Here is a 24422-nt window from a genome sequence, read left to right on the forward strand (position 1 = left end):
TATGAAAGGCGAGCAGGTTCGAAGATGTAGTACCTGGATGAACGCTTAAAAAGTCCGGATACTTGGATCTCAGAAATTCTTCTTTCTCCCAAGTAGCTTCTTCTTCGGAGTGATTACTCCATTGAACTTTGTAGAATCAAGTAGTTGTGCGACGAGTGACTCGATCCTTGCGATCAATAATCTTGATAGGATGCTCAGGATAAGTGAGATCAGACTCTAATTGAATCGAGTCACTTTCAACAACTTCAGTCGGAACTCTAAGACACTTCTTAAGTTGTGATACATGAAAGATGTTATGAATTGCCGAAAATTTTGCTGGAAGATTCAACCGGTAAGCTACAGGGCCACATCTCTCCACGATTGGGTATGGACCAATGTAGCGGGGAGCTAGTTTCCCTTTTACTCCAAATCTTTGAACGCCTTTCCAAGGTGATACTTTTAAGTATACATGGTCACCAACTTTAAAGACGAGTGGATTAGTCCTTCTGTCAGCGTAGCTCTTCTGCTGAGACTGTGCGATTTTCAAATTTCCTTGAATAAGACGGACTTGTTCTTCGGCTTCTTGAACCATGTCGGGTCCAAAAATAGTTCTTTCACCCACTTCAGACCAATTCAAAGGTGTTCGACATCGACGACCGTATAATGCTTCAAATGGTGCCATTTTGATGCTCTCTTGATAGCTATTGTTATAAGAAAACTCCGCTAATGGCAAATATTGATCCCATTTATGTGGATAGGCTAAAACACAAGCATGGAGCATATCTTCTAAAATCTGATTGATTCTTTCCGTTTGGCCATCTGTTTGAGGGTGGTAAGTAGAGCTGCGAATCACACGAGTTCCTAAGCAAGTATGCAATTGTTCCCAAAAGTGAGCAGTGAATTGGCTTCCACGATCAGAGATGATAGTCTTGGGGATACCATGCAGGCATAAGATATGCTCAACGTATAACTCAGCATATCTTTTTGTGGAATAACGAGTACTGACTGGAATAAAATGTGCTGACTTGGTTAGTCTATCAACCACAACCCAAATCGAGTCATAACCTTTTTGGGTCCGAGGTAACCCAACTATAAAATCCATACTAATATCTTCACATTTCCATTCAGGAATACTCAAAGGCTGCAGAGTTCCTGCTGGCTTGAGATGACTAGCTTTAACTCTGCGACAGATGTCACATTCGGACACATATTTAGCGACCTCTCTTTTCATTCGAGTCCACCAAAATCGTTGTTTCAGGTCCTGGTACATCTTGTTGCTACCAGGATGGATAAATAGTCGGGAAGTATGAGCTTCATCTAGAATTTGCTTTCGGAGTTCAAAATCCTTAGGTACCACTATTCGGTTCTTGAACCATAACACATTCTCACTATCTTGGTGGAAACAGTTTACTTTCGGATCTCCTTCTGATAATCTTCTCTGAATTTCCTTTACTCCTTTATCTTTCTTTTGTGCTTCGATGATCAGATCACGAAGAGTAGGAGTAAGTTCTAGATGAGCCAATGTGCCATGGGGTATAATGCTCAAGTTCAGCTTTTCCATCTCAAAACAGAGAGACTCACTCAGGGGTATAGCAGAGAGGCAATGATAGTGAGCTTTGCGACTTAACGCATCAGCAACCACATTTGCTTTTCCTGGATGATAGTGTACTTCGAGCTCATAATCTTTAATCAACTCGAGCCATCGTCTTTGATGCATGTTCAGATCAGTTTGGGTGAAAAAGATATTTGAGGCTCTTGTGATATGTATAAATGTTACACTTCGTGCCCAGAAGATAATGTCGCCAGATCTTCAAAGCATGGACTACAGCTGCTAACTCAAGATCATGTGTAGGATAGTTCTCTTCGTGACGCTTGAGTGATCGAGAAGCATAAGCAATCACCCGATTCTCTTGCATCAGAACACAGCCAATTCCGGTGCCCGAAGCATCACAATAAACATCGAATGGCTTTGTAGTATCTGGTTGAGCTAAGATTGGTGCTGAAGTAAGTAGAGTTCTTAGCTTCCGGAAAGCTGCCTCACATTGGTCACTCCAATAGAATTTGGTACCTTTCTTGAGAAGTTCAGTCATAGGTTTAGCAATTCTGGAAAATTCCGGTATGAACCGACGATAATAACCCGCTAAACCTAAGAAACTTCGGATTTCAGCCACTGAGGTTGGAGCCTTCCAGTTCAGTACATCATGTACTTTACTGGGATCAATAGAGATACCCTTAGTCGTGATAACATGACCTAGAAATGGAACTTCCTTTAGCCAAAATTCGCACTTGCTGAGTTTAGCATATAGCTGATGTTCCTTGAGACGCTAGAGTACTATATGAAGATGCTGAGCATATTCTTCTTCCGTCTTGGAATAGATTAGGGTATCATCAATGAATACCACGACGAATTTATCCAGCTCTGGCTTGAACACCGAATTCATGAGATACATGAAGTAGGCTGGAGCATTGGTTAATCCAAAGGACATGACCAAATACGCATAAAGACCATAACGAGTGGAGAATGCTATTTTTGGTATATCTGATGGCCGGATTTTGATTTGATGATAACCAGATCGAAGATCTATTTTCGAGAAGAACTTGGCACTGGCTAATTGATCAAAGAGAATATCAATGCGAGGAAGATGATATTTGTTTTTGATGGTAACCGCATTCAAAGGTCGATAGTCCACACACAATCGTAACCCATGATCTTTCTTTTTCACGAATAAAGCTAGACAACCCCATGGTGAAGTACTGGGTCGGATAAAACCCTTATCTAATAATTCTTGCAATTGGATTTTCAATTCAGCCAACTCACTAGGAGTCATTCTATATGGTCGCCGAGATATAGGTGCTGTACCAGGCTGTAGTTCAATCACGAACTCCACATCTCGATCGGGAGGCATACCTGGCAATTCTTCTGGAAACACATCAGGATACTCACTGACCACCGGAATTTCTGCTACACTTTTTCCTTTCAGGTGATAGATTGCATTGATGGGTAGTTCATGCTTAGAAAGATGAATATCCAAAATACCTTGTGTGGAAGAGTTGATTCGAACGATGCGAGATGAAGTATCAAGGGTAACACGATGTTCCTCCATCCAATTCATTCCGAGAATGATATCTATTCCTCGGTTTGGAAGAATAATGGGAGTGGTTCGAATTTTTTTTTCCATCTAGGTCAAGGGATACACCCGAAACACATTGACTGACATTTAACTGTGCACCCGGTGCATGAATAATATAGGGTCTTTTCATGTGTGTTACTTGTAAGTTGAGCCGTGCTACACATGCCTCGCTGATAAAGGTATGAGATGCTTCGGAATCAAATAACACAACAACAGGGTGCTGGTTAACGGAGAACATACCCGTCATCACTTGAGTACTGTCAATAACATCCTCCAGTGCAGTGTAGTTCACACGACCCGTTTTGATAGGTACAGTCTTCTTCTTATTATGTTGGGTACTAGAAGTTGAAATTGGTGTAGGAGGCTGGTAATTGACTTGTCGGCGTGGCATGGGACAATCACGTGCAAAATGCCTAGAAAGCCCGCAGTTATAACAAGGATAGTTGCTAGGGCGTACAAACTGTGAAGCGGAAGGTCTCTGCCCTTGCGGTGGCGCTGGGAGACGTGGCACCCACGGCTGCTGCTGTGGCGGCCTAACGACCCAACGGCCCTGCTGTGGTGGACGACTTGGAGCCCGCTAATTTCCTGTTTGTACTAGCTTGTACCTCTGGGGCGCACTGCTGGAAGATCCAACAGGTGCCTTCCTCTTTTTGTCGGCCTTATGAGCTAAGGTAGCATCTTCTTGAGTAATAGCCTTATTAACCAGTTCTGTAAAGTTGGCACAATTAGTTAGGGCCAGTTTGTCTTGCAGTTTGGTGTTCAGTCCCCTCCTGAAGCAATCCTGCCTCTTTTCATCACTATCCACATGAAAACCACCATACTGAGCTAACTGGTTGAAGGTTTGAGCATATTGAAGAATGGTGTGAGTTCCCTGCTTCAGTGCTAGAAATTCCGCCATCTTTCTCCTCATTAAGCTAGTAGGAATATGATGGGCCTTGAATGCTGCCACAAACTCATTCCAAGTGAGACACGCACCAGCGGGGAGTAGAGACTTGTGATTAACCCACCATATCTTCGCTGGGCCTCTCAGCTGTTGCGTTGCAAAGGCTGCCTTGTCTACTTCTGAGCAATTGAGGATACTGAACTTGTCCTCAATGGTGCGAATCCATGCATCGGCTTCAAGGGGATCATCTGCCTTGTAGAACAGAGGTGGTTGGGTGGCAAGAAAACCGACATAGTCAGTTTCTGCTGGTGGCGCTTGTCGACCCCTGCCGGCATTGTTTTGCACCAATTGCCTCATCAACTCGGTCTGCTCATTGCGGTCAGCGATAAGAGCCGCGATAGCTTGAGCCAAGGAGGGAGGTGGTTGTGGCTGTGCTACGTGATTCTCATTTTCATGGTTGGTAACGTGGTTATCATCCATCTGCAAAATAACCACCACTTGGTTAGCCATTCCGCTATCAGGACTAATTCATGCAAATAAAGAATGTGCATATCTAATATGAACACACGGCATGAATCATTTCCCTCGTGATATGGTTCACCAAGGGAAAAATAAACCGCTTGCTTCGGTTGAACCTCATCTACTCACTTGAACCGCACATTGGTAACTCGAGGTTGCACAACTATTAACTACGAAGCGATCAAAATAAAATTTTTGATGAGGCGCGACCGCAAACAACAAAGCGATCAACCAACTCAAATATGCCAGATGCATGCACGTTCTATGGTTTCTCACCCAAGCAAGTACCAAATATGGTATACGAAAATGACTAGTGGCACAATTACGTACTCTCCCTACATATATTAGTCGTTCCTACGATCAAGGATTTCATAACGCGCTTCACGAAGTTAGTGTTCCTGCAGACAAACCAAGACAATAGGAAAGATATAATTATTCATTTATGGACCCTTCGTGCCAGCACACACGAACGGCCCCCATGTGTCCTACGCCACACGGGTAACGCATATGCAGTTTCCCACATATTCACCCATACATTACCGTCCACTATAGAGATGGCACCCAAACGTTCGACGCTGAATGGGCAGCGCTGCATACGTCATAACAACGTATTCACTTCCCGTACACTCGCCTTACGGGACATCTAAGGGTAGACGTGTCCCAAGGGTCACGGTCATGGCCAACCGCATGACAGGTTTACATCTCGTAACATTGACTTACGAGATGGCCGTGATCACAATCACACGGTAAGAAATCCGCACTCCATATCAGGCGGTAGATAGCGACAGGCTCGTTTGAATTGAGCATTATCACCTCCTCGTATGCTCATCATATGGGACCCGCGCACGTATGAAACACGTGGGCTATTCTAAGGACTACCAGAATGCTTACCTTGCTTACCTCAGCGTAGGTGCGTCGTTACAGAATAGTAGTTGTGCACAAAAGTAAGGTTTAACGAAAAGTAAATGCTGGAAGTGCTGGAATGAATAGACACTTAGATGCCTCCTAACTTATAACACATAAATAGGGCATACGAACTATCTATCCTATTCCTTAGCGCATCTAGCGTCAACTTTTCGAAAAACCCAAAATTTTTGCAGTTAAACACTCAAGTAATCACCCCCAGTGCAATTAGCTCTGATGCCAGCTGTCACAGAACAGTCCAAATAATACCGATCAAGTGCACTAATTAACCATTTAACTTAATCCTCCGATACTGCACTTCACCAGTACACCCAGACTGCCTGCTATAACCAGGATCGATTACACGGGAACTCTCGCCAAAAGACGAGCACAGGTGATTATAAGCAACAAAAGTTTTCAAACTTAACTTACAACCAGAGTTAAACAAAAGTCTCCAAATTAAATTACAATAAAGTTTTATAAGCCAGGGTTACTTATTGTATACAAAGTTCAAACGCAGCGGAAAATACAAACAATTTGAAACAAGCTTCAAATATAGTACGGTAGATAACGTCGATGACAAAAGAAGAGCTTCACATCTTGCTCACTGATGTGAGGCTCACCTGCCTGCACTTCACGGAGAAGACGGGACCCACTCGACCGTCTAACCTGGAGGAAGAGGCTGACCAATCCAGGACACACCGATTTCCTCGAAGTCTTCCGGAATACAGCCTGCTCAGAAAGGTTACAACCACACCCTGAGTACTCTAATACTCAGCAAGGCTTACCCGTCTATGGGTATACTTAGCCCATTATCTAGACATGCACAGCTCTTTGGCTATGGAGTTATTTTGCTGAAAAGCTACTAGTACTGGATCCTTACTTTCAATATTTTAGCTCCAATTGTGTTGATAGCTAGAAACTAGGTTTGCCTAGTTCTCTAGAGCATACATGGTTAATCATATTATCTTTTCAAGAACAACCACATAAATCCATCTTTTCTCTTTCTGTCCTTTCAATCCTTACTACGATGCGACGCATTGACCAAGGCTCTCATATCCGCGAGTCACGGCGAATCGATCCGATTTAACCTTGCAAGGTGGACCTAACTCACACGCCAAGTGCGACCCCGGCGGGTCACACCGAGCAACTATTCCCACGATTACCCTGAAGCCTGAATCAAGCCCGCCAGCACCCGAATGATGAGCCCCGCACGTGCGAACACTCGGTGAACCCGTGGGCCACTTGACCATCCGTCATCCCTACCCAGCACCGCAGGTCGAGACTCAGATTCCAATGCAATTTAGGTAATTAGCTTACCGGTTTCGACTACCTCCTACTCCCGTCATGCGGTTAGTACTGTTCAATCCTCAGTCAAAGGGCCAACAAAGGAATAGTCCTCAATCGACACAGGCGGAGACTCAACTTTCTTTTAATCCATAATCATGTCCAACTTTCTCTCCGCCCGGTCTCCATTTCCATTCTCATAGTATTATTTCTTACTTTCTTACTGAAGTATCACACCTATATCTCGCGGGTGACAGGAAATCACCCGTCTTCTACCGTATCCTACTTCAGCATGGCAGTACTATCGACCTATCTTGCTAGTAAAAGACCGGGTATCCTAAAGATAATGCATTTAAGGTTCCAAGTAACATTATAGGGGTTTGTTTTGTTACAAGAACACATACATGAAAGAATTAAATTGAAATTTTAAACCCCTATAATGTTTGTAATTCAACAATAAACACAGTTGAAAACTTCTTTCTCAATTTACTTCTAATTAAATATGTCTAAACAAGTCTATAAATTTTAATTGAGATTATTTGATTCATTTTACTTAAGAAAACAAAACCTAAATTGCTTATTTATTAAATAGAGAATAATTTAAGAAATCTAACAAAATTTATTTCATAATTTTTGGAGAAGAACACAATTTTTTACACTAAAAACAAAATTAAAACAATATTTAACACAAAATCCCCTTCTCTTTCTTTCCTTCTCAACTAGGCCCTTCCTTTTGCACTTAACCCCCTCCACTTTTACTTTCTTCTTCAATCCGGTCCTCCCCTATTTTTGGGGCTGGGCATGCGCGCAGGGCAGAGCCCTCGGCAGCTCATCGGCGGCGGCCGGCCACCAGGCGCGCCCCGGAACCTCCTACTCCCCGCGACCAAAACCCCCAAGAAACTCCCTCACTTCCCTTGCCTACAGCCGCCTGCCATGGCCGGCACCGAGCTCAAGCTCGGGCGGCGGTGGCCGGCCACCCACGGCCCTCCCCGGCCAAATACCCCAAGCCGAGGAGCACCCCCTATATGCGGTGAAGCTACCACAGCCAACTATTGGGCCCTGGAGGCGCCGGAGCAAGGGGCTCCGCGGCGACCCCCGGCGGCCGCGCCTGCCCACGGCGGTGCGCGCGTTCCGGCCACCCACAACCACAATCAGGCCAGCACGTGATTTCTACACCTTCTACGACCTCTAGAACACCTCCTAGGAAACTCAAACACGACCCAAAACCACGGGAACTTAGACCTTACCGGTGACCTAGGAATTCTGCGTGGCGGCGAACAGAACGGGGATGGCGGCAGCGCTGCAGCGGCTGTGGTCGATGGCGAAGGCTAGGAGCACTCAAAATCTATCAAGGGGAAGCTGATGATGCGGCATGTGCGAGGAATCGAATCAAGAACGCTTGAGGGCGACGAAATCGGCGAGGAACAGAGAGCTCGGGTTGGGGAAAAATGAACGGGAGGATGACAATGAACCGTTGTCTGAGCAGTATTTATTCCAACTCTTATCGCTTCCGAATTATCCAGTTCTCCACCTCATGCCTGCCTGTTCGCTGCTGGCTCAAGTTTGAATCGACGCGTGTCTTGGCTAAATTTACTGCCGCCAGGTTCACTGGACCTGAGGAACTCGAGCTCTGTTATGTCCCTGTCTCAATCAAGGAGAAAAACGAGGTCGAACATAGCTAAACGATTTTACCAAGCAAACTCTATTAACGCTAACGATTGTGATTAATCTTAATTAGCGATTAAGCACGGTATTAGCGTCAAAATTAACACCGGGGTGTTACAGCGGCACCCCGAATGCTGAGCTCCTAAGCGGAAAGGAAGACGATATGTCTTCCCTCCAAGCACAAAGCGTACACGTAACACCGATTTGAGCGTAACGCGGAGGCTGCAGGACGCCTGTGCTGCCGGTCACCCGTTGCCGAGGCCGCTCACCAGTCACCACCATGTCAGCCATCTCGCTATATATCTGCCCCATCGCGCGATTATAACAAACGATAGGCTTGATCGTAAAACTTGCAAATCGTAAAGCCAATTTTAGTGGAAAGTGTCATCGTACAGTTACTAGACTGTGAACTAAATAACTGAATCAGAGAAGTGTTATGATGATAGCATTCTTCTTACAACCGATGTCACTCCTCTTCTCTCTTCTGTTATGTCAATAAATTTAATGTGCATGCACTCCTATAGCATTTTTATTAAAATTAGTCTAACACCCTACGAGTTGCAAAATGATACACAAGTTAAAAACAAACATTTCTAAAGAAAATAATCGCACTTCTCCTCTAATGCTTCTATACATTGATGAGCAGGCCATAAGTTTCTAGCAATTTATCTAAAGCCAGTATAAGTGGAGGTGTCATGAGAGTATCACTGTGACATTCCTCTCATATTTTTTGTGACTATGTGATAACATTCTCCGTTGAGACTAATCTAATGCGCATGGTTTCAATTTCAACTGACAAGCTCAGCCCACAGTCCCCCCACACAAACAGAAACTTGGGCGGTTGGGCCTTCTCCCGACATTCCTGAGATGTGGCCCATTCAGCGCATATATATATATATATATATATATATATATATATATATATATATATATATATATATATATATATATATATATTGCCCCTGTTTGGTTTATGGAGTAGCATGAGTAGCACAAATTTTAATTAATAATTAGAGGTACTAAATAAAGACAGTTTGTAAAACTAATTTCCCAATTCCTTCGCTACTTCGCGAGACGAATCTAATGAGACCTTTGACAGCACGTTAGAGAATGGTTACTGTAGCATCACGATTAATTACCGTCATTAGATTCGTCAAAAAAAATTATAACCATCTCTAAAAATATTTTATAAATAAATTTTATTTATTACTTTATGTATGTGAAATTATTTTTTCGAAAAACGTGCTAGCACAGTCCAAACACGGCGCCGGCAGCAGGCGCCGCGCAGCTAGGCCTGCTAATGGGTTGGGTTGAAATGAGTTTTATGGGGTGGGTTTTGAAATGGAGTGTGTTTGGATGATTTAAAATGGGTTGTATTAGTTAATGGGGTGGGTCGGGGCGGGTTCTATATAAATGCGGGTTGGGGTGGGTTGAAATGGATACTTTTTACAAAATAGTATAACTATATATAAATGTGGGTCCCACGTGAGAGCTGGACTCTGAAATTAAAACCACGTGTTTATATCAGAAAATTTTATCGAAATTGACTGAATTTTGTTGGAGATGACTTAGTACGACTGGCAGCTATTTTGTGCAAAGCATTGTGGGTAGAACTACCTGTGGGCCCCACATGAAAAGCCGGACCCTGTAATTAAAACCTCGCGTTCACACTATAAAATTTTATCGAAATTGACTGAAATTTGTTGGAGATGACTCAGTACGACTGGCAGCTACTCTGTGCAAAGCAGCGTGGCTAGAAGTACACGTGGGCTCCACATCAAGAGCCGGACCCTAGAATTAAAACCTCGCGTTCACACTATAAAATTTTATCGAAATTGACTGAAATTTATTGGAGATGACTCAGTACGACTGGCAGCTACTCTGTGCAAAGCAGCGTGGCTAGAACTACACGTGGGCTCCACATCAAGAGCCGGACCCTAGAATTAAAATCTCGCGTTCACACTATAAAATTTTATCGAAATTGACTGAAATTTGTTGGAGATGACTCAGTACGACTGGCAGCTACTCTGTACAAAATAGCGTGGCTAGAACTATATGTGGGCTCCACATCAAGAGCCGGACCCTGGAATTAAAACCTCGCGTTCACACTATAAAATTTTATCGAAATTGACTGAAATTTTTAGAGATGAGTCAATATAACTGACAGATACTCTGTGCAAAGTAGTGTGGCTAGACATATATGTGGTCCCCACATTAAGTGTAGAACCACTAAATTCTTCTGTATAGTAGAATCCATGGGTTTTTATGGGTTACCCGCTTATAATGGGGCGGGTTGATTAGAGTTGAGAAATTAACTAATTGGGTTGGGTGGAGTTGGGTATCTAAATATATTAATTTTGGATGGAGTTGGGTATGGTACCGGTTCCAACCCATTAGCAGGGCTACGCGCAGCCCGTCGACAACCCCGCCATGCCGCACTCTCACTTCCGACCAAATGTAAATTCTCCTGGCTCGCTTACATCTTGGCCTACGAAATCTTAGCCCCACACGTCAGTGTTCAAATAGCCACACACACACGACCAGTCGCCCGACCCCCAGGTGTTCACGCCTCCCGAGCCACGTACGCGCATTAAGGAAAATCAAATAAATTATAAAAGAAAACCGATAAATAAAATTATTTAAGAAGGGAGGGCGAGAGCATGCTCCTCTCCTCTTCTTCCCTTGCCTGGGCTTCATCTGATCTCACCTCACCTCACGCGCACACTCCCCCGCCCCGATCACTTCCCCCTTCTCCGCCTCCAGCTCACACCCACCGCCCACCCCTTCCTCCCCCCCCCCTCGCACTCAAATCCAGAGCCTCGCAGATCCACCGCCTTCCCGATCCGATCGCCTCCGCCGCCTCCCGATCGGATCCCGCAGGTGAGCTCCCGCCCCATTGCTCCAGCTCCCCGTGCGCGGTTTCCTGTTCGAATTTGAAGCTGCCTTGCATCTGAGCTCCGTGTCTGATGGTGGTGCTGCTGCTGCTAGGGTTTGGGTGTCTGCGGCGATTTAGATGGTTTACGATGGCGCCGTGAAGGACCAGGAGAGCGCGGCGAACACAGCGTCGGCGTCATCGGCGGTGTCGGAGGCATCGGGGGATTCGCCCGCGGCGTCGGAGGCGGCGGCGGCGAGCGCGAGGCCCTCGGCGAGGCCGCCGCACGATAAGAGGCTCGGCGTGCGGCACCCCTTGAAGCACCGCCGGTTCCGTGCCGGGGGGAAGATGATGGTGGAGCCAGGAGGGTTGCCGCCCGCTCAGGCTGTGGCAGAAGGGGAGGAGGAGGAAGCCAGCGAGGTGGAAGAGGAAGAGGCGGAGGAGGAGGCCTCGTCGACGGAGACGGAGATGCAGGCTGCCGATGTGGAGGTGTCATCCGCGCCGGCAGCAGGGGTACAAGAGATGGAGGTGGACGGGGGCGAAATGGATGCATCACCTGAGCCAGCGGTGGCTGTGGGGGACACAGAGTTGGAGGCCCAGCAAGAAGAGGAGGATGAGGTTTCGTCCCTCGCGGTGGCGCAGGGGGAGAGGAAGCAGGAGACCGCACCTGCAACTTCTACCGTGCTAGCTGTGGAGGCGTCCAAAGAGAAGGATCAGGATAAGGAGAGGGAGGAGAAGGAGAAGAGGGACAAGGAGAGGGAAAGGCAGAAGGAGAGGGAGAGGGTGGACGAGGTTGGCTATATGAGCGGAGGATGGAAGAGGTAACACTTGCTGCCCAATGCCCTTCATTGCAGCTTACGTCTTGAACCATTTGTTTTCATTGGCGCTCTCTTAGCTTCATTTAATATAGATCCGCCACGTAGCTCGCATACCGACAGGACAGGACTAAATGAATTAGATGTTGGCGCGTCTAGCGTTTGAAAAAGTAACGGCAGGGTGGTAGGAACTTGCTACACATAGCTTTTCGAGTGTCATTGTGTATCCAGAATTTATTTAGTTTGGTAGGTTGGCAGTTATTCTTGTTAAATTTCAGTTCGTATGAGCTAGTACACTATCAAAGTTCAACCATGACAGTGTAATGTTATTTTTCATATGGTTCCATGCAAATAAGAAAATAGATGTAACTATAGTGTACACTGCTTCCAAATTTGTCGTAATTCCATTTTTTTGTGTGGAAGGGCAGAAGTTGTTGCTAAAAATTCATCCACTGCGGGTCCTTATAAACATAAATATCACCTTGGTTTTAATATTTAGAATTGCACATAGTTCCAGTGGAACTTGACATTGAGCTTACAAACCTTTTGGGGTTGCTCATGAATTGTAAGCTCAATGGCATGGTGCAGACACATGCCACTATTGGAAAGCAGCACACATAATATTTCGTTGACAATTATAATGGATTGTGTTGTTCTGCTAGCTGGTGGTAGCTTGCTGGAGTTCATGAATTACTAGTACCCCTGTCACCAGGAACCAAATTAAATGTGAAATTACTTTTGACCTTTCGTACTAAAATTATCCTTGTGTCCTACCACATTGTGAATTTTGATATCACACTTTGCTACATAAGTCAAACCACAGGTTGATCTAATATACTCTACCAACCACTCTTCACAAAATGGAAATATTAGTAAGCTGCTTGATAAAATAGGAATAATGCTACTACAGGGTTTTGTTTATGTTGTATCTTGAGATATTCGTAAACTGTCTATGATCTTGATTGTCATAATTTCTATTAAACTTTGATGTACTACGACATGCTCAAAAGGTTTCTGACTTATCAAATTTAATTAAATAGAATGCTACATGTGTACATATCTTATGTTACATGCATGGTATCGAAATACGAATTAGAAACCACATCATAATAGTTTATGCTATGATACTTCAGATTCTGTATTAGTTAGACATATCTCATTTTCTAAATCCTGTTCTTATTGTTGTTCAGAAAGAGAATGTTGTAATTTGTATGTAAGAAATAAATGACAGTTCTCAGATTCAAGTTACCTGTCGAATTTTGTTCCCTATATCAATTAGAGCATTTAAGTTTGCTTTCTTTCAAGTAGCTAGACATTTGTTAATACCTATTGGCTATGATGTTTCCTAGAACAGAACATATACGTAGGGTTTTAAAGGCGACAAGGCGAGCTGGGTATGCCTGGACGCCTAGGCGGCCCCTGTAGAACTATGATATAAGTGATTTTCCCTTGAATATGTACAGGCGTTTTTTTGTCAATCATATTTTGACAATAAGTCCTGTGTTTGTTCGATTGTTTGCAGTGTTGATGGAAGTCTGAATTGTGGGTATTCAAGTTTTAGAGGAAAAAGGGCAAGCATGGAAGATTTCTATGATATAAAATCATCTAAAATTGATGATAAACAAATAAGTCTCTTTGGGATTTTTGACGGTCAGAGATTTGTTCTTCTGGATTTTCTGTTGTCTCTCAGTGCATCTATCTGAAACATTTATATTCTCTCAGGTCATGGTGGTTCACGTGCTGCTGAGTATTTGAAGGAGCACTTGTTTGACAACCTCATGAAACATCCGGAGTTCATGACAGATACAAAATTAGCTATAAGTATGTATTGCGCATAACATTTCCAATTGTTCATGTACCTTCAAGTAATCCAGTCATCATCTGGCAACTTGCAGGTGAAACATATAGAAAGACCGATTCAGAGTTCTTGGAAGCTGAAAGGAACTCTCATAGAGATGATGGATCAACTGCATCGACAGCAGTGTTGGTTGGTGATCATCTTTACGTGGCAAATGTTGGAGACTCAAGGGCTGTTATATCGAGGGCTGGCAAAGGTAATCTTATTTGGAAATAATGTGCTACTTAGATGAGGATGATGTGGTTGATTGAATAATTTTGAATGCAAGTATGTGGGCTCTGTGCCAGTCTGGAAGCATGTTTAATCTGCTATACCAGAGATTTATAAGACATGAATTATGGTTACGGCATATTTAGTATTGTTAGTGACAATTGACTGTATTTGTTGATAGATAATGATTCTAAATAGTATTATGAACTGGTTGGTGTGTAAAAACTGGACAATTTGTGAGGAACATGTTCTTTCAGTATATCACCTTTGATATAACATTACAATTGATATCAAAATGACTCAAGATGTCATGGGTAGGAAGTACTGTTCACGCCGTGAACGGTAATAGGGTCCAGATATTAGGAAATGTTAGATTAGATTGGTTTGTTATTTCCTTAAATTTAGGGATTGGTTTCTTAAGGGTTAAGTCAGGGTTTCTTAAGGGTCAAGTCAGCCCATCTATATAAGGATGGGATTGTATCTCTTTTAATCAAGCAATGAAGAAAGAACAAATAATCCAAATCCCCCAAATACTCTAGTCTTCCCCCACGCCAACTTTGCCTGGCCATCTTCCTGGCACTGGTTATCCTCCCTATCCCCAAATGAACTAAGGTTCATAACACAAGAGGTTGGATGAATTAACCCAAACTGATTTCGGAGAACAAAACTTAGTGAGTACTGCTGTAATTATAAAAAAATGTTATTTCTCCGATCATCTTTCTTTATTGGGTAAATTGTATAGTTGTTAGCTTTTTTGATGAATTGCTTGCTAGGCATGCACCAAGTTATTTGTTAGCTTTTTAGATGAATTGCTTGCTAGGCATGCACCAAGTTATTTGAACAACATGAGATGGATTTATTAGACTCAATTGATGGTGGGAACATTAGTTCTCCTTTTCTGGTATCCGAGGGATGTCTGCATTGATGCTTAGGCAGGTCTTATGGGGTCTATAATCCAGATGTATTTGCCTGTTACATTGTTTGTAAAATATCTCGTTTACCTCCTGCAGCTATTGCGCTATCTGAAGATCACAAGCCGAACAGAAGTGATGAGAGGAAGCGAATTGAGAGTGCTGGTGGGATAGTTATGTGGGCTGGTAAGCCCTGCACTAATCACGCCAAGTACACTTACATGATTGCATGTTTTAGCCGAAGTTCCTTGCCATGATCTTGCTCATAGTGCCAATGTGCTTTTACAGGAACATGGAGGGTAGGTGGGGTACTTGCGATGTCTCGGGCATTTGGCAACCGTCTGCTAAAGCAATTTGTTATTGCAGAGCCTGAGATTCAGGTAACTTGATCACTGCTTATCCTAACATTGATGTTTTGTGGCTTTACATGTGATTTGTGGTTTGTAGACCTAATTTGTTCACTCTATTAGGAGTATAGAGTCCTCTTACATATAAGTTAGTAGAGTCCTTTTTGTGTACTCATGTTCTCATATTATTATTGAATACAAGTGCTATGCATAACACACTTGAACCTTTTCTCTTTTTATTTTTTGTGTGTCAGGAACAAGAAATAAATGATGAATTGGAGTTTCTGATTATAGCTAGTGATGGGCTGTGGGATGTGGTTCCGAATGAGGTTAGTTTACCATCTACATCCTTGACTTGTTTCGGGTTGCAGATATCCCTTTGTTTACTGTTCTTCCTGGGCATTTGTGTAGTTGAGTAATTCAAACTTTTTATTGAGCCTTTGGAGCTTATGTGGATTTTTGGTTCATACATTTGTGCATTAAAAAACTATAAGAGTACAAATAATTGGGAATTGCATGTGATACCATGATAAGAGCCATATGCGTTAGGCAACATAAGAGAAGTCATAGAAATACCAAAAACAAAGAATTTACCCAAAACTAGAATATTATGATTTATTAATTGACAACCTGTGTGAATTATATGGAATTTCTAGCATCTTCTTCACTATTTCGGTATTTCCCCTCCCTTCTCTGCTTCTTCACTGGATAATAATCATGTCCAGGTATATTTGTAGGTATCTAATGTGCTACATAGCATTGTCTAATTTAGTAATTAGTAAATTTCTATGATTGCAGTTGGCATTGTATCTCGAGTGTTTTCAGAATAATGGCCTTTGATGTTATTTTGGATTGCTGGGCATTGAGGTCTTGTGTCCGTTGCATGGGATGCTTACCCATAGAAGGATTTTTCCTGACATTATCCTCATTGAGCCTCTTGCTAATGGTGCACTAAATCCGGCCTTGGCTGCGTGGCGTGACTCATTCTCATCTTCACGCAGGATGTGGTTTCACTTGTGAAGATGGAGGAGGAACCCGAGGCAGCAGCCCGGAAGCTGATAGAGACTGCATTCGCCCGCGGGAGCGGTGATAACATCACGTGCATAGTTGTGAAATTCCAGCACGACAAGCCGAGCGGCGATTCTCCCTCGCCTTCGGGCGACAAGAGTTGATTCCATTTGTTGGTTATACATGTTGTCGGCCCTTTCACCTTAAGCCGGATTTTCCTGGCCCCCCATCCATGGCGGTCCCCTTATAGCGGCACGGCTGGTACTTAAAGGAGTCGGTTCATGTTCGTTGCTTGTCTATATATCCCCCCTAATTTTGGTCCTCCGGTGGGTTACAGATCGCAGTGCTATTTACAGATACGTTCGCTACTGGTTCATTCTATACTGCATTGCTGTTAGTAGTTGCTGTTGTATTAATGACTGTTAGGAAGGGAAGTTCGAGCCAGAACTGAGGCTTTTTCACGCATCTGATTCTGCAGCTAATCACTGCCCTCCATCACCTAGTCCATTTTTCCCATATTGAGGACGAACCTCAACCTGGGCTCGAGAGATACCCGGCTTCTCCCTTGTGGAGATGATGGATGAGTCGTTACTCGTTCGTCAGGGGAAACAGTGGCTTGCCCGCCGCAGCTGCTGCAGCATGGTGACCCCAGCAGCCCATCGCTTGCATCGTTCTGCATTTACAAGATTAATCCATGCGCAGCCCAAGGAGGTCGAAGGGAGGAAGGGGCTACGCCATTACGGTGGTGGTGATGGTGCTCGCTGGCTCGCTGCCGAGTGCCGAAAAGCCTCTTACGGCGCGAGGCATGTGCAGCTACAGGGGCTTTGCAGCTGCAGCCAAGATCTGCTAGCTGATGATGCAGCTGCTGGCTGCAGCGTCGGAGTAGTAGGGAGCACATGATCTACCTGTTTTCGTGGAGTGCGGATCGATGAACGCACAGATGTTCATGGCCCTACGCCCTACCTCCGAGTGCTTTTGACAGACAGAGCTTCTGGTTAAGCACAGCCTGGCGAGATCAGATCGTCGTTCTGGCCTCTGCTAGGCCTTGGCAAAGTCTTCAAGATTGACGGGGGCAATGGCAATTTGGTATGGACCAGGACGAATTTACTTCCCAGGCTCCCAGCGGATGAGTGTGGGAACCAATCCTGGTCGTTAAAGCAGACGCTTGGCTTGCCGGTAAGGTAACATTGGCTTCGAGAGATTTATAGGCATACCTGCTCCCAAGCACATGGTGCGGGTAGCAGGTGAGTTAATCGCTTCGCTTAGCTGGGCAACCATTGCGAGCGTCCGGGCAGGCAGCAGCACGGCGGATTTGGTTTCCGTAATGGCGTTGAATAGTGACAGCAGGTGGGTTGGAACAAGAATGACTAGGAGTATATTTGAGTTTTGGACCACATGTACCGTAGTCACACACTCATACCCGCCCGTATTTATATGTAGTATAGGAGTCACTGCACTTGCCAAAGAAACAGGTGGTAGTGCATGCCTAATCAAATCACCGAGAGCATCCTACTAAAAAAAGGTTTCATGTAATAAAAAGTCTAGGAAAATGTTAGATCATTCCATTTTTATACATCTAGAATTTCTTTTTACAGCTTGGCCTACATGTTTTTCTTATTTTTCCTGGACTGCATCCATGTGAGACTCACTGCCTCACTGGGACTGGGAGTGGGTGCTGACGACTGGTGTCTGAGTTCTACAGGAGTGATGGGGCCTAGGCCAGCTCACACCGACCCTCCTCTTCCTGCCGCGTCTGGCGCCTGCCGACGCTGCCGTGCCACCCTGAAGCACGACTGCGGACTGCTCAGTAGCCGTTCCAAACGGCAAGGGACCGACCGACCAACCAGGTGTGTTTAGATCGTTTGAAAGGTTGGGAGAAAAAGTCACATCGTACACTATAGCACACTGTAATATTTTTCGTTTGTTTATGGTAAATATTGTCCTACTATGACCTAACTAGGCTCAAAAGATTTGTCTCGCAACGTACATCAAAACTATGCAATTAGTTTTTTTTATTTATCTACATTTAGTACTCCATATATAAATCATTTGTTATATTTAATGTTTCGATGTGATTTTGATGTGATAGAAAGTTTGGAATGGGGATCTAAACACACCCCAAACCAAATCCATGGCGATCACTAGCAGGCAAAACAACAACTGCGTTTAGAGCACAGTCACATCGACGTCGCGCGTACATCCAGCCACAAGACGGGGACGCACCAGCTTTTCCGCCTTGTACTCTCCTGATCGTCACCCCGCCAGCCCGCCTCACTTTACTCCGCTTCAGTAGTCAGCACTTCACTGCACGGCACCGCAGTTACCCACTGCTGCTGCGCGGCGCGCGCCAAGAAGGAAGGATGCCGACGCCGCCGCTGTGCCTGCTCGCGGCGGCGGTGCTGCTGCTGCTGCTGCCGCCGCCGGCCGGGGCGCAGGAGACGTGCTCGGGGGCCGCGCCGGCCCCGCCGCGGCGCGGGGCGTGGATGTCCGTGGCGAGCTTCGGTGCCGTCGGGGACGGTCGGACGCTCAACACGGCGGCGTTCGCGCGCGCCGTGGCGCGCATCGAGCGCCGCCGCGGCGCGCGCGGAGGCACGCTGCTGTACGTGCCGCCCGGGGTGTGGCTGACGGGGCCTTTCAACCTCACCTCGCACATGACGCTCTTCCTCGCACGCGGCGCCGTCATCCGTGCCACCCAGGTAGGCCGCTTCTCGAGCTCTGCCTGTCCATGGTCGTTGGCTTCCTCCTCGTCTCTGGGACGGCCATACCTTGCCGTGGCACCCACGAGCAGTCCTACGAGCTAAGCTTGCTCATCCTTGGAGCAGGATACGTCGAGCTGGCCGCTGGTCGATCCGTTGCCGTCGTACGGAAGAGGGCGCGAGCTGCCTGGTGGGAGATACATGAGCTTGATCCATGGCAATGGTCTCCAAGACGTCTTCATCACAGGTTCTTGCTCTGCGCAGATTGCTTACTGCCAGTCAGCCACCCCTTCCCTCGCCGGTTATGCAATGTATCCGTATGGCTTGTCTCTAGAGCACTAGGGAACTCGGTACTTGAGTGATTCACACTGAAAGCTCGGCATTTTGGAGCAGGTGAGAATGGCACCATTGATGGGCAAGGTAGCGTGTGGTGGGACATGTGGAAGAAGCGCACGCTGCCCTTCACAAGGCCGCACCTGCTGGAGCTCGTGTACTCCACCGACGTGATCGTATCCAATGTCGTCTTCCAGGACTCGCCGTTCTGGAACATTCACCCAGTTTACTGCAGGTGAGCACCCAAAGGATTCGCCTGTTGTTACACAGAGGGAGCCACATTTTTTTCAGTCCAATTGGTTTGCTTAGTTTGCCTGTTCGTCAGAGCTACAGCTTGCACCTGGACAGGTTCCAGGCCTTGTTACGAGGTTGCAATGTAGTTTCAGGAACAAGTATTGAGCAATAAAATAGCATGAAAATTGATACACAAAGACATCTGATTAACTGAACATTGATGTTGAGTCCAATGTATGCTACCTTTCTGTCAGACAGTTCAAGGGTCACAATCATAATCACATTCTGAATGAGCGTTACTTATGCATATGCAGCAATGTAGTAATAGCAAACGTGACTGTGTTGGCACCACATGACTCCCCAAACACTGATGGAATCGATCTAGGTAAATGGATGCTTCACTCGCTTAGTAAATCTGAGCAAAATTTGTGTGTGCATAAAAATGAAGTCCCATCTGCATCTTGTACTGCAGATTCAAGCAGTAATGTCTGCATCGAAGACTCCTATATTTCCGCAGGAGATGACTTGATTTCCATCAAGAGTGGCTGGGATGAGTATGGCATTGCTTTTGCTCGTCCAAGCTCTGGCATCACCATCCGGAGGATAACAGGGTCCAGCCCCTTTGCTGGCTTTGCAGTTGGAAGCGAAACCTCTGGTGGCGTGGAGAACGTCTTTGTGGAGCACCTGAATTTCTTTAGCATGGGTGTTGGGATCCATATCAAGACCAACTCAGGAAGGGGAGGATTCATCCGGAACATTACCATCTCCGAAGTGACCTTGAATGGAGCTCGATATGGTTTGAGGATTGCCGGTGATGTTGGGGGCCACCCTGATACATCCTACAACCCGAATGTGCTTCCTGTTGTCGACAGTGTGACGATTAAGAATGTTTGGGGTCAGAACATACGGCAAGCTGGGCTGATAAGGGGCATTAGGAACTCAGTTTTCAGTCGCATATGCCTCTCAAATGTAAAGCTCTATGGCAGTGCATCTATCGGGCCATGGAAATGCCGAGATGTCAGTGGCGGTGCACTTGATGTGCAACCATCGCCATGTACAGAACTGGCTAGTACATCTGAGACAGGTTTCTGTACAACTTAGATCTGATTCTCCAAAGTGAATGTTGTTGCTCTCAGTTCCGGTTAGGCATACAAGTTCTCCTGAGAAATAGCAATAAAGCTGTCAGCATTACTGTTTTTTGTTTGGCAGAAATGTTTGCTGATTAACAATGTTCAAAAAGGCGCTAGGCGCTATCTAGGCGGTGACCCACCGCCTAGAGCCTAAGCGGGATTAGGCGGGACTAGGCGTTTCAAGGCGTTTTTCTAGGCGGTGCTATATACATACATATATCTTGCAATAGACATCATATATCTCTTAAAGAAAAGAAAAAGAGAGAACCAGTAAATCTTGAGTCGAAAAGAAAGCCCAAAAAACCCATCAAACCAGCCCAAAACCAGCCCAACGGCCCACCTCCCACCTTTATCTCCTCACTCCTCCCGTTCCCGACACCTCACACCTCTCTCGACCGAAGCCGCCGCCCCTGCCTCCTCCGCCAGACCGCCACCGCACACCCGCCCCTGCCTCCTCCCCGCCGCGCTCCCGCACCTGCCTCCTCCGCCGGTCCCCTGCCTCCTCCTCCTCCGCCAGCACCCGTCCCCTGCCTCCTCCTCCGCCGCCGCCGCCGCCGCCCGTCCCCTACTTCCTCCTCCTCCACCGGCGCCCATCCCCTGCTTCCTCCGCCGCCGCCGCCCACCCCTGCCTCCGCCGCGCCCATCCCTGCCTCCGCCTGCTGCCTCCTGGCCGCGCCGGCGGCCCACCTCCTCCCAGCGGCGCCTATCCTCCGCCTACCCCCCTAGGCGAGGCGGCACCCCTCCGCCTAGCGCATAAGCGCGCCTGGGCGAGCGCCTAGTAGCGCCTTTTTGAACACTGCTGATTAACTGGAACATGTAACTGAACAATGACCTGTGACTATCCATCAGTCATTACCTTGTTCACAGGGGCATTCAGTCCTCCCTTTGTTTCTCTGAAGGATCTCCTGCAGTTCACAGCCCTCATGCCTGATTGAATGGAATTACTTTCTTAAATATGCTCTTCACAGTGGATAATCCAACCTTTTACATGATATACCATTCATTATTCACCAGCAGTCATTGCAAGAGCATTTTCCACCTGTAAAATGATGAAACCTATCGGCATCTCGAAGAATAATCTGCCGGTCACATAGAGCAGAGATATGCTTGGCCACCTCGTGGCAGTCATTGCACATCCTAGTGTTCTTGATCACCCTGATGGGTACCCTGCTTGCATCTGAATGGATCAACCCATAAGTGATCGCTAGCTTCTCAGTGTGGCTGAGCAGTAGGTTCTCCTTCTCTTCTTCTGGAACGTTATATACTATGCAGCTGGTGTCTGGCACATATCCTGCCTTTCTGATCTGAAAAATCAAACCAATCAGCTCTTCATATATCTCTGCAGTATCCGGATGTGGCTTCCCCTCGACTTCAAATACATGGATACTTAGTTCAATCTGTATCCAGCTCCACCCAGGTCGACTATCCAGTGCTCTTGCTTTCATTGCATACTTCAGGCTCTCAGCTTCATCAAACATCTGTTCATGTTCGTACAAACTCACCATCTGCAAGTAGTTGGCTGAATTGTACGGCTCTAGTTTGAACAATTTTCTCGCAGCTACTTCGGCAAGAGCAAGATTCCCATGTACTGTGCAACCTGTTAGAAGGGCTCCCCATAAGCTTGCCGCTGACTTGAATGGTGACTTCTTAATGAAGTCCAATGCTTCATCCAGGTAACCACACCTTGACAACAGGTCAACCATGCAGGCATAGTTCTCGACTGTAGGTGTCACACCATATCTGCTTTCCATGCTATCAAAATACTCCCACCCTTCAGTAATCAACTCCATTGATCTGCAACCAGTAAGCAGAGCTGTGAAGGTTATACTGTCTGGCTTCAATCCCGAATTACACATGTCGTGGAACAGCGCTATTGCCTCACGGCCTTGCCCATGGACCGCCAGCCCAGTCAACATTGCATTGCATGACACCAAATTATTCTTCTGAATCCTTTCAAATATCCGCTTTGCACTCGTTAAGCTTCCTGCCTTTGAGTACATGTCAATTAGCGCTGTTCTAACAACCATGTCATGATCGTATGCTCTTCGCAGCGCAAAACAGTGCAGCTCCTTGCCTTTCTTTAGCAGAGCGAGCCCTGCACAAGCCCGCAGCAACACAGACATGGTAACTAAGCTGGGCTGGACATCATCCTTCTGCATCTCATTGAAGAAGTAGAACGAATCTTCATAGTCCCCATTGTGGCAGCTCCCAGAGATCAATGAAGTCCAAGAAACCACATTGGGAGTCAACCCGATTGCTTTGATTTGCCGGAGCAGCAGCACCGCCTGCGAACTCAGTCCGTTCATTGAGTAACCGATGATCAGGCCATTCCAAGTGGTTATATCTGGATCAAGCCTATTCATCTTCATCTCCTCCACAAGCTTCAGTGCATTGTCAAACTGACCAGCATTTGCGTACCCTGAAACCAGCGAGTTCCATGTGGTCATGTTTCTAAGCTCCAGCGCATCGAACACCTTTTGGGCATAATCAAGCCGGCCACATTTCGCGTACATGTCAACGAACGCTGTCCCAGTGTACACGTCTGGCTCGAGTTGGTGCCTCAGAAAGAAGCAATGGGCTTCCATGCCATGCGCAAGCTGCCCCAAATTGGCCGCAGACTTAAGAAGGCTCGACATCGTGCTGGAGTCCGGCAGCAGCCCTTGCTCCAGCATGCTCCGAACAACGCCAAATGCTTCCCGGTCGCGTCCGTGCCGCGAGCAGCCGGATACCACGGTGTTCCATGTCGCCAAGCTGGGCTCCTGCCCCGACCACGCCATGCGCTCCGCGAGCTCCAGCGCGTCGTCCACGAGCCCGAGCCTCGCGCAGCAGGAGAGCACCGCGTTCCACGCGACCGCTGCGGCCTTCGTCGTCTCGAGCACCCGCGTGGCCGCGGCCACGTCCGCGTTCTCGGCGTACATGCCGGCGAGGAACCCGGGCACGAGCGGGTGCGCGTCGACGTGCCCCGCCTTGACCACGTGCGCGTGCACGGCCCTCCCCTTGCGCAGCGCCCCCGCGCGGCCGCACGCGTGGAGCACCCGCGCGCACGCGTACCCGTCGGCGGCCACCCCTCGAGCCTGCATCTCCCCGAACACGGCGATCGCCTCGCCCCACTCCTCCGCCTCGGCGAGCATGGCGACGTGCTTGTTCCACAGCACCGCGTCCTTGCCGTCCTCCGCATCCGACGCCTCCTCGAGCAGCCGGCGGCCCGACGCCCCGCGACCCAGCCGCGCGAGGAGGTCCGCGAGCGCGCACGCGACGTGCGGGTCCCGCGCTCGCCCCGCACGGACGGTCAGCGAGTGCAGCTGCGGCGCGAGCCGCCGGGCTACGGAGACGCATTCGGCGTCATGGACGCCGCGGAGGAGCTCGGCGCACTGTCGCAGAAGGGAGACCAGGAGCCGCCCGTCGCGGAAGGAATCCACGCCTCGCAGCTCCTCGGAGAGGGAGCTGACCTTGAGGAGGTGAGGCGGCGGAGCGCGGGCGTGCTGGAGCGGCGGAGGCGGAGGTTTCACATGGTGTGGTGGGGCGTGGTGGTGGTGGTGGTGGGTTGGCGGCGTGGGGAGCGAGAGGGAGATGGCTTGCGCGGCCATTGCAGCCTGCCTGCCTTGCTCCTCGGAAGGGGGAATGGGGAAAAGGAACACGAT

The 24422-nt window shown here is 47.0% G+C and overlaps 3 protein-coding genes across 6 annotated transcripts; 2 read left to right on the plus strand and 1 right to left on the minus strand.

The window, feature by feature from the left end:
- Window positions 1-11057: 11057 nt before the first annotated feature.
- LOC120664472 (probable protein phosphatase 2C 52) lies at window positions 11058-16853 on the plus strand. Its single transcript, XM_039943717.1, has 9 exons — window positions 11058-11247; window positions 11356-12060; window positions 13577-13704; window positions 13777-13875; window positions 13950-14108; window positions 15133-15219; window positions 15322-15413; window positions 15635-15709; window positions 16382-16853. Exons 2-9 carry the CDS (start codon window positions 11381-11383, stop codon window positions 16550-16552), a joined length of 1491 nt encoding a protein of 496 aa, XP_039799651.1. The 5' UTR covers window positions 11058-11247; window positions 11356-11380; the 3' UTR covers window positions 16553-16853.
- A 1653-nt stretch (window positions 16854-18506) lies between these two features.
- LOC120664473 (probable polygalacturonase) lies at window positions 18507-21035 on the plus strand. Of its 4 annotated transcripts, none has more exons than XM_039943720.1 (5): window positions 18526-19084; window positions 19211-19385; window positions 19478-19652; window positions 19966-20036; window positions 20124-21035. In XM_039943720.1, exons 1-5 carry the CDS (start codon window positions 18749-18751, stop codon window positions 20750-20752), a joined length of 1386 nt encoding a protein of 461 aa, XP_039799654.1. In that variant the 5' UTR covers window positions 18526-18748; the 3' UTR covers window positions 20753-21035. The 4 variants fall into 4 exon arrangements, with proteins under 4 accessions (XP_039799652.1, XP_039799654.1, XP_039799653.1 ...); XM_039943721.1 differs by having other exon boundaries at window positions 18539-19084; window positions 19211-19331; XM_039943718.1 differs by having other exon boundaries at window positions 18507-19084; window positions 19966-21035.
- Window positions 19826-24422, minus strand: LOC120664471 (pentatricopeptide repeat-containing protein At4g01030, mitochondrial-like). The gene is made up of 2 exons (XM_039943716.1): window positions 21638-24422; window positions 19826-20811 (listed from the first exon to the last, which is right to left on the minus strand). The coding sequence occupies exon 1, from the start codon at window positions 24366-24368 to the stop codon at window positions 21789-21791; it is 2580 nt and encodes an 859-aa protein (XP_039799650.1). The 5' UTR covers window positions 24369-24422; the 3' UTR covers window positions 19826-20811; window positions 21638-21788.

This window comes from Panicum virgatum, chromosome 3N, assembly GCF_016808335.1.
Source record: "Panicum virgatum strain AP13 chromosome 3N, P.virgatum_v5, whole genome shotgun sequence".
Lineage (NCBI taxonomy): Eukaryota > Viridiplantae > Streptophyta > Magnoliopsida > Poales > Poaceae > Panicum > Panicum virgatum.